Below are 18,354 nucleotides of genomic sequence, written 5' to 3'. Positions count from 1 at the left end.
GTTTAGTAACTGTCACACCTGCTGTCTTCCTGTTCCGGACAGTTAGCTTTAAGGCATAATATCACCTAATTCTGGGACTCAAATGAACAAGTGTGTAACTAGAGAGTTGTAGATATTTAAAATAGCTTTCTAGAAAGGTATCATACGTGATTTTTGGTTGAAAGATGCATTCTGTGGCTCTATTTTTGTGAAAGTTGTTTCTGCTGTCAATATGTTGAAGTTGCGATGATATATTATGCATGAGTGAATGTTCTTGCGTTCCTTTACGTGGATTATATTTATTTTCTGAGTTAATGGTTCAAGGGTCGCTCACCTAGCCGTAATTCCCTTGTAACCCGTGAATGTTGTGTTGTGAAGGTTGTTGTATAAAGAGTATGATAAGACTCTAGGATTGATTTTAGAGACTTAACAAAGAGAAAAGTGTAATAAACTCGCTTGCAAGTAAATGTGAATAATTGGACATAGGTCTGGTGAGGACTATGGACCATGAGAACGATGGTACCTTGGGTTGAGAGTCTTTTGTTTTCTGTTGGGGTTGAGAGTTTCCGAAGTGTTGGTATCGAACAATTTTATTGCTTAAATTCGAATGAACAAGTTTTGATGTACTCTTTATTTTCATTCAGGCCTTTGATTCGTACTCTTTACAGTTGGTTATTTAAAAAGTTTTACGATGTTGGTTACTTCCGCGTGTTTTTGGAAAGGTTATGTTTCAAGAGTTTTCGTAAAATGAAAGGTTTGTCATTAACTGAAGATTAATAAGTGAATCGACGAAAACTCTTTACGAAAATTGGTTATTAGTTACTGTGTAACACTCGAGAAATCGGGGCGTTACAAAAGTTACAGATGAAGAAGCCTTATCAGCGTCCTACGGGGGAAGGGTTTACCCCAGGACCGTTCAGGCCTACGATTGCTGCTGCGGGAGGAGCAGGAAGCCAAGCTGGGAGCCGTGAGATGACATGTTTTAAATGCGGGGAGGTTGGGCACTACTCCACGAAATGCCCGAAAGGGAAGCCGAGGTGTTTCAAGTGTGATCTACCAGGACATCTGGCCAACAACTGCAAGACACCCAAGGTTGAGCCATTTGTCAACACCATAAGGGGAAAGCGCCCTGCTGCTAGAGGAAGAGTTTATATCATGGATGGTGAAGGAGCTGAGGAGTTAACCAGAGGAGAGCGCAAGAACGATGGTAACCTTCTAACCATTCTTCCTCATTTCAGTATAATATAATCCATTACTCTTGTAGCGTGTGCAAGCACACCTATCTTACTTATACTGTCTAAGCTTTGACCTTATAGTTATTACGCCTATTAACACCTTATTTGACCGTAGCTCGTATTTTAGCTATAGAAATTACACGAGGTTTAGAATAACACGGTAAACCTAGAAAGTAGTTTTGCACCAATGCGTTTAAAAGGAAGCTAGAAGCTGAAGAATGAATCTCATAGAGATTTCTTATGGATAGTATACGTATGATGTCGAGGGCGTGTAGTTCCGTAGCGGAATCGTTGAGGATGTGAGGTCAGGATATTTGTGACTATTGGATGATAGGAACTCATTGACTGTTCCAGTGGGTTTTTCTAAATTTCACCTTCGATAGATTAGGCTTGATCAACTTAATATTGAGGGGGTGATATTCGGAATCAGAGCTGGCTATGGACTTCGATAGAAGGATTGGTAAGATTAACTTGATTGGATCGAGGATTAGTCGAGCTGAGAGGAAAAAGTTCGCATTAAGTATAAGTTCTCTTGCGAAGGAGATATAGTTTGAAGAAATGGATATTCATTTAGGAAGCATTGAAGAATTAACGGACATTAAAGGTCCAAACTTGGTGAAGGTTCAGGTTTTAAGTCTATGAATTGTTGTCTTAAGTTTCTAGGACTCGAAGTTGGTTAGGATTTGATAGAGGGATTAAGAAGTTGATTGACGAGATGGTGATCAAGTTACAGAAAAGGGAAGGTTAGTATTAAGATGAACACTTGAGGTTGTCATATTTGGACAAGTTGCTTAAAGTCTAAGAGTGAATGAAACTTGTTATGGATTTCGGTGATACAAGCTAGAGATTAGCGAGTGAATTTTGCTAAGTGGAATGAGAATCTTAGGGTAAAGATTGACTTCAGAAGCTGGAGATCATAATCGAGTAAGAGTTTTAGTGGTGTTATCATTGATGATTGTAGTTAAACCTCGGCAAGTTGAAAGATGATATGTCTGTTGAGACGCCGTTGGTCAACATTGGGACTAGAAGAGGGGAACAATCGAAGGGAAAGCAGAGTGCTTTAGTAAGAGTTATTTGGAACAAAGACACAGACGATGCCATATGGGAGTTAGAGGAAAAGATCAAGAACAATAGTCAGAGCTTTTACTGAACCCTAAGTTTCGAGGACGAAACTTTCTTTTTGGAGGGTTGTAATGTAAGACCCAAGTTTTTAAGCTTAGGATCAGTGGAAGAGATTTCCATTTACGATTAGGGTTGATGTATTGTGAAGGGAAACCTGAACTAGAGTTTACCAAATGAAATAAATTTATGAAGGAGAAAGTTCAGGAAAAGTCAAAGGATTACATCATGATCGATAAAAGTTATAGCACGATCGTTATACGCTTAAACCTAGGTCAGAAACCCTAGTATATAGCTGATTTTCACTTTTAGGCACGACGGAAGTTAATTCCAAAAATCTTCAGAGAAATGTTAGAACTTCTTTTTTTCCATATATCACAATCGTTTCGAGGCGAAACTCTAGGATCTACGAACGTCCGATTCCAATCATCGGAAGTTTGCCGAAACCGAATCCCTGGTATTTCAAAACCCTAGAATTTCTCGACAATGAAGACTTTATCTATTCAGAGCTTCAAATGAATATTCTACATGCGTACACCCATTTCTCTTGATGATTTCAATCTTTCTTCAGAAGGAAGTTTTCCATTCCGACATTCGATGCAAAAAGCAACTTATCGGGTAAAATAGTTTTACACCGACTTTGCACCGACTTTGCATTAGTTGCCAAAAATACAAGGAGACATCTTCTTAGCTTAGGAATTCCTTTGCCAAAACCTATCTTAGAATTCATGGAGAATGATGCCGGAAAAATCAGATTCGCGAAACTTTCATTTCGCCGCGAATTTCCATCTTCTACATATAGCAAGAAAGGTGAGAAAATTTACAAGAACTCCTCCATTTCTCTCCCAAACCCGCGAGCTCCATTGAAGAGGAAGGAAGAAGAGTTTTTCTTCATCTCTTGCTTGATCGTCGATTAATCAGTTGCTGCTTCAAGGTTTCGAGGTATAGTCGCTAATCCTTACCTCTGATCGCTTTTTCCATAGCTTTTCTGTAGAGTTTTCTGAGTGGATAGTTTATGGGTTTTTGCAAAACTATCCTGAATCTTTCATTTCTGATTCTAAACCTCTTCTATATGTGCCCAAGATCACTTCTGCCGGATTAGATTTTCCGTTATGTCGCCGGAATTCCGCCGGAATCAATTTTAGCCTTAAATACCCATTTTTGGAGTTTTTGAGGTAAAGCTTCAACCTTTAGGCTAAAAACTATCGCCTTAGCTTAGTGTTAGTAGGATTAGTTGTCATAAACGTCGTTAGTAACGTCCCTGCAAAATTTGGTTTTTGGGATTTCAGTTTTGAAATTTCTAAGTTAAAAATCATGACCAAAATACCCCTGCGACAGTTTTCGATCCGATAATTTTTCCGAGTTCAGAATACCCTTAGTTACGGCTAATGATAGCATAGGAACCAAGTTTGATCGAAGAAAAATCGAGCCCCATAATTACCTAAAGTGGCCGAGCCCTATTAGGGGGAAGGAGGAAAATTTCCTTTTCCGAAAACTTGTCTTTTCGCGCTAGATTATCGTACCTCGGAGTATGTATTGCTTCGTGTAACCTTAGTAAGTATCGATAGCTTAGTTTTCGATAGATTCTGATAGTATTTCTGTGACTTTGCTTTAAAGGAACTTTTGAGGAATTTCCTGAGGAGCAACGCTTTGCTTGTGAGGAAGAGTTAGAAGATAATCCTGGAGAATCTGCAGGTGAGGGCTACTCACTGAATCTTTAGTTAATACTTAGGGTCGATGCTTTCGACATTGATTTACTGTTTATGCACTTGTTTGTGTTTGATTGGAAAAATGTTTTCTGAGGCTTCGGCTGACAATGTAGATGATTCATCTACTGAATGTTTTTGAGATTGTCTTACATGCTATGTGCTATGTGGGTAATCTAGGATGTGTGGTGCATGCTTTATATGCTAAGTGCTAAGTGTTTATGATGCGATTTATTGATATATGACATGTTGTTGATTGGGATGATTTAAATATGCTCTGTACTGGAATCTGAGATTCTGAACGGTGAGAATAGCGGGCAGGTCATGCCGATTTTATTTTCAGAGTTTTGAGAAAGTTTGATAGGACGAACGAGGTTCGGGCCTTGTATAGGGTTTATGGATCGAGACATTCTCTGGAGTCATTTGGGGATTCGAAGATCCCGAGAACTTATAGGAATTGCGATAAGACTAAAAAGGATATTATTTTGAAAAGAAAATTCATAAGACATTAAACAACCTCTAAATCTTTAAGTAAGGGTAATAATCTCGAAAGGAGGCTTTGGATGAAAATCATAGTTTTGGAAAACGAGAAGTGTCGTCGGATCCAAGTGTTGAGTCTGTTGTTGTTGTGCTGTTGGAGCAGCGTTTGTTGTTGTGCTGTTGGAGCAGCGTTTGTTGTCGTGCTGTTGGAGCAGCGATGTTGTTGGGCTATCCTGGGGATAAGTCCGGGGAACCGTTAGTTCCCGAGTATGTGATACTCTTGTGCTGTTGGAGCAGCGATGTGTGTTGTGAAGTGTGTCTTTTGTCGCAGAATCGACTTTACCTTAGGGTAAGCTTTTAGAAACTTTAATTTACCTAGAACACGTGGCGACGTGTCGAGAGAGATCGGAGACGTTGGTTGACTAATCATCCTGCATTCATGCAACATTAATGGGGTATTAACACAGGACGTACTCTGGACCTCGTCGGATTCCAAAATGGTCATAAGACCCGGATTTCCGTGATAGAGCGTCTGTAGACGTCTCTTGTAGCAGACCGAAATGGCAGACCTACGGGTTACGGCTGATCTGACTACCGTTGTTGTTGGAGTAAGAGGCACGCGGGCCGAAATGGCACCACCGTGGCTGGTGGAGGGCTGATCCGTTGATGTCCATCCGTTCCGGATTGCATATTGGTTGACTGGGTTAACCTGCATACATGTCACGCAACATGCATACTGACTTAGTTGATGAGTGTGGTTGCTATTTGATAAACTTACTTGGAACATGCTAATTGTTATTATTGTCGTTATGATTTTGTGGAACATGCAACCCTAGGAATGATATCTCTAGTTATAAGCCTAAGTGGCTATCTATTATTTGTACCTATTGGGTTTATTATCTACATAGTTCTTTAGAGTTGACCCTCGCGTCTTCTGTGTGTGTTTTGGCGGACAACGCCTTTTGTCAGATGAATATTGCGGATTGGTACACCATGGTCCACCCTTCGGGGGGATTAGGTATGAGATGATCGATCAGGACGACCCCGGGTCGTGGGTGGTTGACCCCGCGAGCCATCGAGCGACGTATTCGGGGCGCATCATGGAGGATCACGTGGATAGCGGAGGACTTCTGAGGTCAGGAGTGTTGAGGCGATGCTCTATCAGCTTCAACTTGCCACCGGGCGTTCACTGTGGACCAGGACTTGGAGGACCACCACCACCACCATTGTCTTCAGACGAGGAGGATCCCTCAGAGGAGATTCCAGTGGGAGTGCCTTCGGCAGGGTCTAGTGCACCCACCGTTGCGATCATCGATGATCAGGGTTCGGGCCCTAAGCCCGTGAGTCCAGCATCGGAGCGCACTGCGGTTGCGAGGGGAGGACGGATAGGGTTAGTAGACTAGGTCGTTCCGGATTCAGATTCGGGCGACGATCATGCTAGCATGTAGGTTTTAGTGCTGGTGTGAGCTCCTCGAGATGGGATTAGTGTAGGAGTAGAGTCTTAGCTCTGAACATCATTTGTTTTCTTTGGGGACAGGGTAGTTTCCCACCTATAGCTTTTGTGTGGTTCTTTACGAGAATCACAGAGAGTTGGTTGGACTTAGGAGGTCTTGCTTCAGGCCGATGGGCCAGCTTATTCTCAGTTTTGAGGGATGGTGTTGCGGACACTTGACCTTTCTTGTGGATTGTACCTTTTGCCTTCGGGCGTTACACTTTTCTTTCCGTCACTGGAGGTTTACTCGTGACGAGGTTACTACTACAGCGGGGGCTGTTTATATATTGTATATTAGTTCTGATTATTGTTATTGTTGGGTTTTATTTAATTCAGTCTTGTCTTAGTTATTATCAAAAAAAAAATATATTCACGTTTTTCCGCATTAAGTTTATTTTGGTTACTAAAGTGACGCCACCGAAATCGGGGTGTTACAGACATGGCAAAGCCTTCTGGGCCGAGGCAGTAAACACAGCATGTTACATTCAGAACATAATCTGTATCTGATCAATTCTAAATAAGACTCCTTATGAATTGTGGAATAATATAAAGCCCAACATTTCTTATTTCCATCCTTTTGGTTGTGTTTGCTATGTTCTGAATACTAAGGATAGATTGCATAAATTTGATTCTAAATCTTCTAAATGTATATTACTTGGTTACTTTGATCGTTCTAAAGGTTTTAGAATTTATAATACTGATGCTAAAACTATTGAGGAATCTATTCACGTTAGATTTGATGATAAGCTTGACTCTGACAAGTCAAAGCTAGCTGATAAGATTGCAGATATGAGCATAATTGTTTCTGATAAAGGCAAAGCTTCAGAGCAAGCTGAGCCAGAGGCAGACTCTCCAGAGGAAGCTGGTCCCTCTGATTCACAGCTTCAGAAGAAGAGCAGAATCATTGCCTCTCATCCTAAAGAGTTGATTATAGGGAACAAAGATGAACCAGTCAGAACCAGATCTGCATTCAGACCCTCTGAAGAAATTCTACTAAGCCTGAAAGGATTGGTGTCTCTGATAGAACCAAAGTCTGTTGATGAGGCTCTTCAAGACAAGGACTGGATTCTGGCTATGCAAGAAGAGCTGAATCAATTCTCCAAGAATGACGCCTGGAATCTTGTCCAGAAACCCAAAGGTGTTCACATCATTGGAACCAAATGAGTCTACAGAAACAAGCTCAATGAGAAAGGAGAAGTGGACAGAAATAAAGCAAGGCTAGTTGTTCAAGGCTACAGTCAGCAAGAAGGGATATGTTATACTGAAACGTTTGCTCCAGTAGCAAGATTGGAAGCTATCAGACTGCTGATCTCATTCTCAGTGAATCACAATATAATACTTCATCAGATGGATGTTAAAAGTGCTTTTCTGAATGGATATATTTCTGAAGAAGTATATGTGCACCAACCTCCTGGTTTTGAAGATGAGAAGAACCCTGACCATGTCTTCAAGTTGAAGAAATCTCTCTATGGTCTGAAGCAAGCTCCCAGAGCATGGTATGAGAGACTAAGCTCATTGCTTCTGTAAAATGAGTTTGTAAGGGGTAAAGTAGATACAACTCTCTTTTGCAAAACCTACAAAGATGATATCTTAATTGTGCTAATTTATGTTGATGATATTATATTTGGATTTGCTAATACATCTCTTTGCAAGGAATTTTCTGAGATGATGCAGGCTGAATTTGAAATGAGTATGATGGGAGAACTTAAGTATTTTCTGGGAATACAAGTTGATCAAAAACCAGAAGCAACTTACATCCATCAGAGCAAGTACACAAAGGAACTTCTGAAGAAGTTCAATATGACAGAATCTACAATTGCTAAGACTCCAATGCATCCTACATGCATTCTGGAGAAAGAAGATGCTAGTAGCAAAGTGTGACAGAAGCTCTATCGTGGTATGATATGTTCACTTCTATACTTAACTGCATCTAGACCAGATATTTTGTTTAGTGTACACTTATGTGCTCGATTCCAATCAGATCCAAGAGAAACTCACTTAACTGCTGTTAAGAGAATTCTCAGATATCTGAAAGGTACCACTAACCTTGGCTTGATGTATAAGAAAACATCAGAGTATAAGCTTTCAAGTTACTGTGATGCTGATTATGCTGGAGATAGGACTGAAAGGTAAAGTACTTCTAGAAACTGTCAATTTCTAGGAAGTAATTTAGTCTCATGGGCAAGTAAGAGGCAGTCAACTATTGCACTATCCACTATAGAGGCATAATATATCTCAGCAGCTATTTGTAGCACTCAGATGCTCTGGATGAAACATCAGCTAGAGGATTATCAAATCCTTGAGAGCAATATTCCAATTTACTGCGACAATACTGCTGCTATCTCACTTAGTAAGAATCCAATCTTACATTCAAGGGCAAAGCACATTGAGGTAAAGTATCATTTTATTAGAGATTATGTTTAGAAGGGAGTACTTCTTCTGAAGTTTGTTGATACTGACCATCAATGGGCAGATATCTTTACAAAGCCCTTAGCAGAGGATAGATTTAATTTCATACTGAAAAATCTGAATATGGACTTTTGTCCAGTATGAGGATGGATCAGAACCTCTGACTATGATGCTTCTTTATCAGAAGATGTCTAGTTCAGAAGGGAACTTTGTCAGAAGCTGAGTACCCATTGGTACCCACTCTGAGACAAGACAGCAAACGTGTGTCAGTCTTTTCTGATGCCTCGTTCCTTGTGCCCCTCTAGACAATATGTTGTAATGAGTGTAGATGTGCTTATTCTCCACCGTGTGCTTTGTGTATTAACTGTTCATAATCATGTCTTTAATTTCTAGCCGTTGATTTTACTTTTGTTTTACAACCACCAACGGTTACTTTCAAAACCACTACGCACACACGTTCTCCACCACTCTCTATTTTCGTTTCTCTCTTATTTGCAAAAACCTAAACCTCCCCTTTTCCATTCCCTCTTCTCTCTTTCGTTCATCCTTCTTTCTACCCAAACCTTCATCACCATGGATAGATCAGAAAAGGCTGATTCTGCTGATGGAAGAGTGTTTCCAAATTTGGTAGTGGGTCTTCCAACGGGTCAAGTTGGTCTGACTCTTCGTTCAAGATCCACTGAGTCTACTCAAGCAGCGAATCAAGAAACTGGGAATGTTATTCCTATTGCTCAGAGAGGTTGTGCAGTTACCTGCAATTATACTCCAGAAGAACTTCAGGTTCTTTCAGAAATGCGTTTTGACCTCAACAACATTGTTGCAAATGGGTTTGATCTTCGTCCTGCAGTTCAAGCTCAAAGCTGGGAAGGGTACTTCACTAGACTCAATGGTCCAGTCTGTTACAAATTGGTGAAGGAATTCTGGAAACATGCTGATTGTGATGATCTTCAAATGGTTTCCTACGTGCTGGGCAAAAGGATAATCATCACTGAGAGATCTATTGCTCTGCTTCTGGGTGCAGAAACCATCCATGGCTACATGTTTCAGACAAGCGAACCCAAGACAAAGGAAATCAAAGACAAAATCAACAAGGCGTTGTACTCTACCTGGAAACTAGGTAAAGGTGATTGCAAGACAAAGGATCTTCATCATGATCTGAGGATTTGGCACAAGATTATACTGAAATGTTTCAATCCCAGACCACAGGGAAGTTCTCCAGACTATATCAACATCAATCAGAAGGTGATGTTGTACTTCATTAAGGATCACAAGAAAATCTGTCTTCCTTATTTCTTGTTCAACTATCTTAAGGACTGCATCAGAAAGTCGAGAACAACTGCAGCCTCAACCAAGCCTACAATCAAGTACATTCCTTTTGGAAGGCTACTATCTGATTTCTTCATTGAGAGCAAGTTGATAAAAGCTCTAACCAAAGCAGGATGCACTGAAGGTCTCTCAAATATTGTTGGGGATGCTTTCACTCCTACAACAATGAAGAAGATGGGTCAGATAGATATGAAAGTTGAAGCTAAATCTACTGCCACAACAAATGAAGTCAGGAAAAGAAGAGTCGCTCTCATAGACTACCCCCTCTGGTCAAAGGCTGATGATCTAGAGGCAATCATGTTCTATCTTGATGATCTGAAGAGGCAAGGCTATGAAATTGATGTGGATGAGTTCTTCAGAGTTATGCCAGAACCTCCTGATTTTGAATCACCCAAGAATAAGAAGACCAAGAGGAAGCAAGAGGATACTGCTGAAACAAAGGATGACTCTGATGGTGATGATGATGAGCAACCACCTCAGAATAAGAAAAAGAAGGTCAGAATTGCTACAAAGGTTATTCAGCTGGAACTTACTCGAGCAATTACTTCCAGAGTTACCAGATCTTCAGTCAGGAATTCAAGTAAGTTCATTGTTCTTACTGATGAAGATGAAATTGATGCTGTGTCTAACCCCACTCCAACCTTAGCTTTACCTTCTCCTCTTCTTGAATCCACACCCGTTGTCCAAACAACCACTCAAATCTCACCACCGAGGCCTTCATTCTTTCAACCTTCCATTGAGGAAGAACGCCTCTGGCAAATGCTTCAAAATCCCAAACCCTATGAATCAACCTCACCCATTATACTTCCATACAATCCACAAGCCTCTGAAACACAAGCTTTTGAAACACAAACCTCTGGAATCACCTGATCACTCTGATCGAGAAAATCTCTCTCCCGCTCCATCTGTTTCTTTTCCTACCAATACTCCAATTTCTTCACTATCCAACAAATCTGAATCTACTCGCCAATTCTTTCAAATTGCAAGTGAAAGGATCTTAGAGATTCCTGAGCATTTCATCAAAGTTCCAAGCCCAAACCGCTATCTTGGACCTAGACCAGGACCTCTGGTTGCTCCTGATTTTCCAATCAATGCGGTCCCTCTGAACTCAGCATCACCTCCTCCTCACTCTCCTCCTCCTTCTCCTCCTCCTCAGAAGGAAAAGGATTTCTCCAAAGTGTCCCTTTCAAATCTTTCTTCAGTCAAATCTGCTGACTTTGAGTTTCCTAATATTGACACTAGCACTTCAAACCAAAACCCTGAGACCAATACCACTGTCCCTAAGACTCTAAATATTGGCTCTCCTCAAGGTACCTCTGAAGCCACTAGCAGTAATCATCCTCCCTCACCTGAAACCAATCTGCCCATCATCCCATCCACTTACCCTAAACCAGACACTCTACTTAGTTGTCTGAACCTATTTCATGATCAAGCATCAACACACATTCGCAACTTGTATGGTCAAACTGACCACAGTGAGAAACCCAACTTCGTTGCTGAAGACTGGAGTCGTCTGTGCAATTAGATGCATAACCAGTGTTGTTCCTGGTCTTGTCATGCATTTTGCTAAAAACAATCAGATTTCGAAGCCGATGTCTTGACATCAGATTCCGTGAAGCCAGGACATTCATTAACTGGCTGGCGTGCATTGTGGGTCCCTTCTGTTATCTGTTAAAGATTTGTTTGTTGTTACTTGAGAATCAAGTAGCTGATTAAAGGGAGTTCTGTGCGGGTTGTTTATTGTTGAAACAAATCTATGGTTGAAGATTTGTTTCTATCTCTTCTTAGTTGTTACGCAAATCATATCTTGGAAGATTGCGTTTGAATTTGTGTGGATCAATTCTGTTCTTCAGCCCAGTCAACCCTAGTGCCGCCTCTGCTGAAGTATAAAAGGAACAAAGACCTAAAACGTGAAGATCCCAGAGCTAAGATTGAAGATCAAGTGTTTTAGGATTGTGAGTTCTGCTTTGTTCTTGTTATTTGTGAACTGTAAAGCAAGTGAGAGGGGCTCTCATACTTGTGTCCCTGATTCTATAAAGCAAGATTCAGTTCTGTGTTGAGTTTGATTGTTCAAACACTTTTTGTTATTTGTTTTCACCAATCACCGTGGCAGTGATTGAGAGAAAGTGAGAGGAGCTCTCATACTTAGGTTGAGATACTAAGTAGAAATACACTGGGCAGATTAGGAAAAGAACAATGAACTGGTTGTGTTCATGTGTGTCTGTAGTTCTTGAATCTTGAGATAGTGGATTTCCTTTCTTTGGGCTTAGCCCTCCAGACGTAGGTGAAGTTTCACTGAACTGGGTTACCAATTCTTGTGTCTTGTTACTTTTGCGTTTTATTTTTACTGATACTGTGTGTTTGTTGTCATACTCGATTGTCCTGACATCGCGTACGACATTGTTTTTGTCAGAGAAAAAGAGTAAACGCATAGTTTTTGTCTCCAACACTGATGACGGAGATGATGCTGACTGTGAAGGTGAGAATTTATCTGAAGCTCTGGCTCTACTGGCAAAGAAATTTAATAGAGCTCTGAGAAAAATAGATAGAAGAAACAGGTCAAATGTCCAGGACATTAAGACTGACAATTTCAAGCCCTTCAATTCTCAGAAAAAGACCAAAGAAGAAGACAAATCTGGTCAGAATAAAGGTGTTCAGTGTCATGAATGTGAAGGATATGGGCATATTAGAACTGAGTGTGCTACTTACTTGAAGAAGCAAAAGAAAAGCATGGTTGTGCCATGGTCAGATGAAGACACAAAGGATGAGGAAGAACTCTCTGCAAACAGAGTTAATGCCTTCTCAGGAACTGTTGACGCTTCAGAATCTAGTGATAAAGAAATAAGAGATGAAGAGTTGGAGGAGACTTACAGGCTCTTGCACACTAAATGGGAAGAAGCATGCAAACTTCTGAAAGAGCAAGAAGATAATATAGAGCAGCTCAAGTCAGAAAATGAAAAGCTGAGAGGGACTATTGATAAGCTGCAGGATGATCTTGATGAATGGAACACAAAGCTTAAGGATGTTGATACTGTAGAAAAGGCTAAGCTGATGGTGATTAATGCAGAACTTCAGGATAAAGTGGTCACTCTGACAAATAAACTTGAAGCTACTCATAAATCTGTGCGTATGCTGAATAGTGGATCTGACATGCTGGATGAGATTCTAAAGGAAACAAGCAAACAAGGGAGGAGCGTGAAAGGAATTGGATTCAATTACAATACTTCCAACAAAGAAAATCAGAAGCAGCCAAAGAAATTTGTTGGTGCTAAAATGAAATATGAATTCAATAATTCTATCATCTATCAGATGTCCAACCCGATGTCTCAAAATGTTCCTCAACATAGGGGTTCTCAGCTGAAAAATGATAAGTCTAACCCTTGGAGATGTCACTACTGTGGAAGAAATGGCCACATAAAGCCTTATTGTTTCAAACTCTATGGCTATCCTCAGAGACAGAATGTGTTGAAGGATTCAAAGAAGAAACATATCAAGAAGACTTGGAAACCCAAAGACCAAGTGACATGCCTCATAGCTCACACATCTTTCAGGGCCTCATCAAGTGAAGACTGGTACTTTGACAGTGGTTGTTCAAGACTTATGACTGGAAACAAGGAATATCTTGAAAATATCAAAGGATACGCCAGCAATTTTGTCATATTTGGAGATGGAGCAAAAGGAAAGATCAAGGGAATAGGAAAACTGGTAAATCCTGGATCCCCAGATTTGGATGATGTGTTGCTTGTTAAAGGACTGACTGCCAATCTTATCAGCATAAGTCAACTCTGTGATCAAGGTCTTGATGTGTTATTCAGTAAGGCAGTGTGTGTTGTAACAACAAATGATCATAAAGTAATGATGCAAGGAATCAGATCCAAAGACAACTGCTACATGTGGGTCTCACCAGAGAAGGCACAAGTCTCTAGATGCTTGATATCAAAAGTTGATGAGCTGAATCTATGGTACCAGAGATTGGGTCATATCAATCTTAAGAGCATGCAGAAGATCATTTATGGAGAAGCCATTCGTGGTTTACCAAAGTTAAAAATTGGTGAGGGAAGAATATGTGGAGAATGCAAAATTGGAAAGCAAACCAAGATGTCCCATGCAAAGCTCCAACATCCAACCACGACAAAGGTCCTTGAACTGCTACACATGGATCTAATGGGACCCATGCAAGTTGAAAGTTTGGGAGGTAAAAAATATGTTTTTGTGTGTGTTGATGATTTTTCCAGGTACACTTGGATTGATTTCATGAAAGAAAAATCAGAGACATTTGAGATTTTCAAGAGACATTGCCTGAAGCTTCAAACTGAGAAAAGCAGTACTGTAGTAAGAATCAGAAGTGATCATGGAAGAGAGTTTGAGAACTCAAAATTCTCGGATTTCTGCGGCTCAGAAGGAATAAGTCATGAGTTTTCTGCTCCCATCACTCCTCAGCAGAATGGCATTGTGGAAAGGAAAATTAGAACTCTTCAAGAATCCACCAGGGTGATGCTTCATGCAAGAAAGATTCCAAAGAAATTCTGGGCTGAAGCAATGAGTACTGCATGCTATGTCCACAACAGAGTAACGATTAGAGCAGGAACTTCATCTACTCAGTATGAAATCTGGAAAGGAAGGAAGCCTACTGTGAAACATTTTCATATTTTTGGGAGTAAATGTTATATTCTGGCTGATCGTGAACCAAGAAGGAAGCTTGATCCCAAGAGTGATGAAGGCATCTTTATGGGATACTCAACAAACAGTAAAGCTTATAGGGTGTATAACTCTCGTACAAAGGTTATGATGTAATCTGTCAATGTTATTATAGATGATGTACCAAGCAACTGCTAGTGAAGATGATGATGCTGATGTCCCAGCCGATGTTCCAACGATTGACCTCGACAATGAGTCTGTGACTAGTGCAGATGAACAAGAAGGAAAAATGATTGAGTCAAACAAAGCCCCATCCATCAGAATTCAGAAGAATCACCCTCAAGAAAATATTATTGGTGATCCTAAGGAAAGAGTAATTACCAGATCTAAAAGTTTTATTGCTTATGGCTGTTTCATCTCTAAAATAGAACCCCAAAATGTCAAGGAAGCATTGACTGATGAATACTGTATAAATGCAATGCAGGAAGAGCTTGATCAGTTCAGAAGGAATGAAGTTTGGGACCTCATCTCACGCCCTGAAGGAGTGAACATTATTGGTACTAAATGGATTTTCAAGAACAAGTCAGATGAGAATGGAGTGGTCACTAGAAACAAAGCAAGATTGGTTGCTCAAGGCTATACAGATAGAAGGAGTGGATTTTGATGAAACTTTTGCTCCAGTGGCTAGACTGGAATCTATAAGGCTATTACTGGAAGTTGCTTGTTTGTTAAAGTTTAGACTCTATCAAATGGATGTAAAGAGTGCTTTTCCAAATGGGTACTTGAGTGAAGAAGTATATGTTGAACAACCCAAAGGATTCATAGATCCTCATCATCCAGACCATGTGTACAAGCTGAAGAAGGCCCTGTATGGATTGAAACAGGCTCCAAGAGCATGGTATGAAAGACTCACTGAATTTCTTGTCGGCAATGGCTATTGCAAGGGAGGAATAGACAAGACCCTGTTTGTAAAGAATGACAAAGGCAAGCTCATGATAGCACAGATATATGTAGATGATATAGTATTTGGAGGAATGTCGAACACGATGGTTGAGCATTTCGTTCAACAAATGAATTCTGAATTTGAAATGAGTTTGGTAGGTGAGTTGAATTATTTCTTAGGTCTTTAGGTTAAGCAAATGGAAGACTCTCTGTTCATTTCACAAAGAAAGTATGCCAGGAATATTGTTAAGAAGTTTGGACTAGAAAAGGTAGGTCACAAAAGAACTCCTGCTGCTACACATATCAAGTTATCTAAGGATGAACAAGGAGAAGATGTTGATCAAAGCTTGTATAGGAGCATGATTGGTAGTCTTCTGTATCTTACTGCTAGCAGGCCAGACATCAGCTTTGCTGTAGGTGCTTGTGCTAGATATCAAGCTGCTCCAAAGACTAGTCATCTCTTGCAAGTGAAGAGAATAATCAAATACGTTAATGGTACATGTGATTATGGTATTCTCTATACACACGATACAAATCCTACTTTTATTGGTTATTGTGATGCAGATTGGGCAGGAAGTGCTGATGATAGGAAAAGCACATCTGGTGGTTGTTTCTACTTGGGGAACAACTTGATCTCTTGGTTCAGCAAGAAGCAAAATTATGTCTCCTTGTCAACTGCTGAAGCTGAATATATTGCTGAAGGAGTATGAAGTCGAGCAGGATGTTATGACGGAGTACTGTGACAATCTTAGTGCTATTAATATTTCCAAAAATCCTATTCAACATAGCAGGACCAAGCACATTGATATCAGACACCACTTCATTAGAGACTTGGTTGAAGATAAAATTATCACTCTAGAGCATGTTCCTACTGAAAAGCAATTGGCTGATATATTTACCAAACCACTTGATGCTGTCACGTTTGAGAAATTGAGAGGAAATCTTGGGATTTTCCTCTTTCAAGAAGCATAGAAATTACCGCATCACTTTGCTCTAACGGCTAGTTTTCTCGTAACTACCAATAACTGCCGTTATGACATCATCATCATGATTGCTTCTCATCCACTCAACTGCTATATAATCATCACCAACGGCCATGTTTCTATCCTACAACTGATTGAGTTTTTTAATTGTGTAATTCTGATTCATCTTTGCTCTCAATTTTTCTTTGATCCTCTGAATCTGCATACTCTGCCATATTTCACCATGTCTCAAGTCTCAGGAAAGCAAGACTCCATCAAAGGCAAGATTGAGAAGACATCTTCTGGAGTCAAGGTTATTGGCTTGAATGCTTAATCCTCCGCTCAATCCAAGAAGGCTTCTGCAAGAAAGGATTCAAGAACTCCTGCCAGCAAGCGCTACATGTCGAGTACGAGATCTCAAGGCACTCGTGACTCACCTGTGCTTGAGGATGTTTCTCATGAAATTTCCTCTGCGGATGAAGAGGCAGATGTTGAGGCTTCTGCTCCTTAAACTGAAGTTCCTGTATCCAATGTGCCTGGTAAGGAGAATTCACCATCTCTGAATTCATCTTCTGAGTCCAAGAACTCAGAACCAGAGAATGAAGCTCACGAGGAGGTCTCTTCTGAGGAGTCTACCAAATCTCCTCCATCTGTTCATGAAATTTTAGATGTTGATGACTCAGATGATGTTCCTCTGGCAAGTGTTGCTGCTAGGATGAAGAAGAGAAGAAGGGTTCCTGTTGAAGACACCTCCTCTGGTTCACAAAAGAAGGCTAAATCCATTATGGATGTGAAGAGCAAAGGTAAACAAAAGGCTGTGGATTCCTCACACAAGAAGGTAAAGAAAACTGCTGAGAAGAAGAAAATTCCAAGGATTGATTTGGAATCTGAGTCTGATGTTGAAGTCGATGTTCAGGACATTCGGACTTCTGAAAAGAAGAAATTCTTTGGTAAGCGAATTCCTTCAGATGTTCCTTCTTTCCCTATTGATAATGTTTCCTTTCATGCTGCTGAGAATGTTCTCAAGTGGAAATATGTTTGCAACCGCCGGATTGCAAAAGAAAGGGAGATTGGCAAGGATGTGCTTGAGTGTAAGATGATTGTTGCTCTCATTGACCGGGCTGGTCTAAGGAAGACAGTCATGGATATTGGAAAGTGTTATGAGAAGCTAGTGAAAGAGTTCCTAGTTAATTTGACAGATGATGTTGGTATTCCTGGAAGTGCTGAATTCTGGAAAGTTTATGTGCGAGGGAAGTGTGTAACTTTTTCTCCTGCTGTGATCAACCAAGCCCTTGGAAGAAGTGTTGTGGAGTTTGTTGAGGAAGAATTGTCTTTGGACAAGGTTGCCAAGGAACTCACAGCTGGACAAGTGAAGAAGTAGCCTACTAAGAAGCTTTTATCTACAGGGTTGTTGAGTGTGACGTATGCTATTCTGAACATGATAGGAGTTGTGAATTGGATTCCCTCTCATCATACCTCTGCTGTTTCTGCAATTTTAGCCAAGCTGATCTACAGGATTGGAACTGAGATTCCTTTTGATTTTGGCTCCTTAGTGTTTGCTCAAACTTTAAAACATGCAGAAACTTGTGCTGTAAAGCTGCCCATTTCTTTTCCTTCGCTCTTGACTGCTATCATTCTGAAGCAGCATCCTGATATACTCAGAATGGATGATGTGGCTTTTCCTAAGGGTACCCCCATCACTTTGGATCATCGTCTGTTCCTAGATCCCCATGTCATGGACATTGATATGTCATCCCGCAGGACATCAATTCCTGTTTCCATGTCTGCTTCTGGAACTCAAAGTGTGATTGATGAATTGGAGGATCTCTCAAAGGAGCTGCAGGTGTCTATCCAGGTTACTACTGAGAGGAAATTGAAGGTGGATGCTTTGCTTCTAAAGCTTAAAGAGGAGGCCGGTCATGAGGATGTTGCTGAGGAGGAAGGATCTGAAGACCTTGCAGAGGAGACTTCATCTTCTGGCATTTAATAATGGTCTTGTGCTTGTTCTGTTTTGGCTCATGTATTTGTTTTCAACCTTTGCCAAATTTGTGCTAAAAAGAGGGAGT

The 18,354-nt window shown here is 40.5% G+C and overlaps 1 protein-coding gene across 1 annotated transcript; it reads left to right on the top strand.

Moving 5' to 3' along the window:
- The first annotated feature begins 16,532 nt into the window (after window positions 1-16,532).
- LOC130712895 (uncharacterized) lies at window positions 16,533-17,669 on the top strand. Its single transcript, XM_057562712.1, has 2 exons — window positions 16,533-16,601; window positions 16,833-17,669. The coding sequence occupies exons 1-2, from the start codon at window positions 16,533-16,535 to the stop codon at window positions 17,667-17,669; spliced, it is 906 nt and encodes a 301-aa protein (XP_057418695.1).
- The last annotated feature ends 685 nt before the right edge of the window (window positions 17,670-18,354 follow it).

Source organism: Lotus japonicus, chromosome 4 (assembly GCF_012489685.1).
Source record: "Lotus japonicus ecotype B-129 chromosome 4, LjGifu_v1.2".
NCBI classification, from domain to species: Eukaryota; Viridiplantae; Streptophyta; class Magnoliopsida; order Fabales; family Fabaceae; genus Lotus; species Lotus japonicus.
This window is presented reverse-complemented; position numbering and strand designations above follow the sequence as displayed.

What these genes read in the sequence shown, in the direction of transcription:
- LOC130712895 (XM_057562712.1), top strand. Translation starts at nt 16,533, where the DNA reads ATGTCTCAAGTCTCAGGAAAGCAAGACTCCATCAAAGGCAAGATTGAG. An exon ending in AGACATCTTCTGGAGTCAAG is followed by an intron (nt 16,602 to 16,832) that starts GTTATTGGCTTG and finishes GTGCCTGGTAAG; the next exon opens with GAGAATTCACCATCTCTGAA.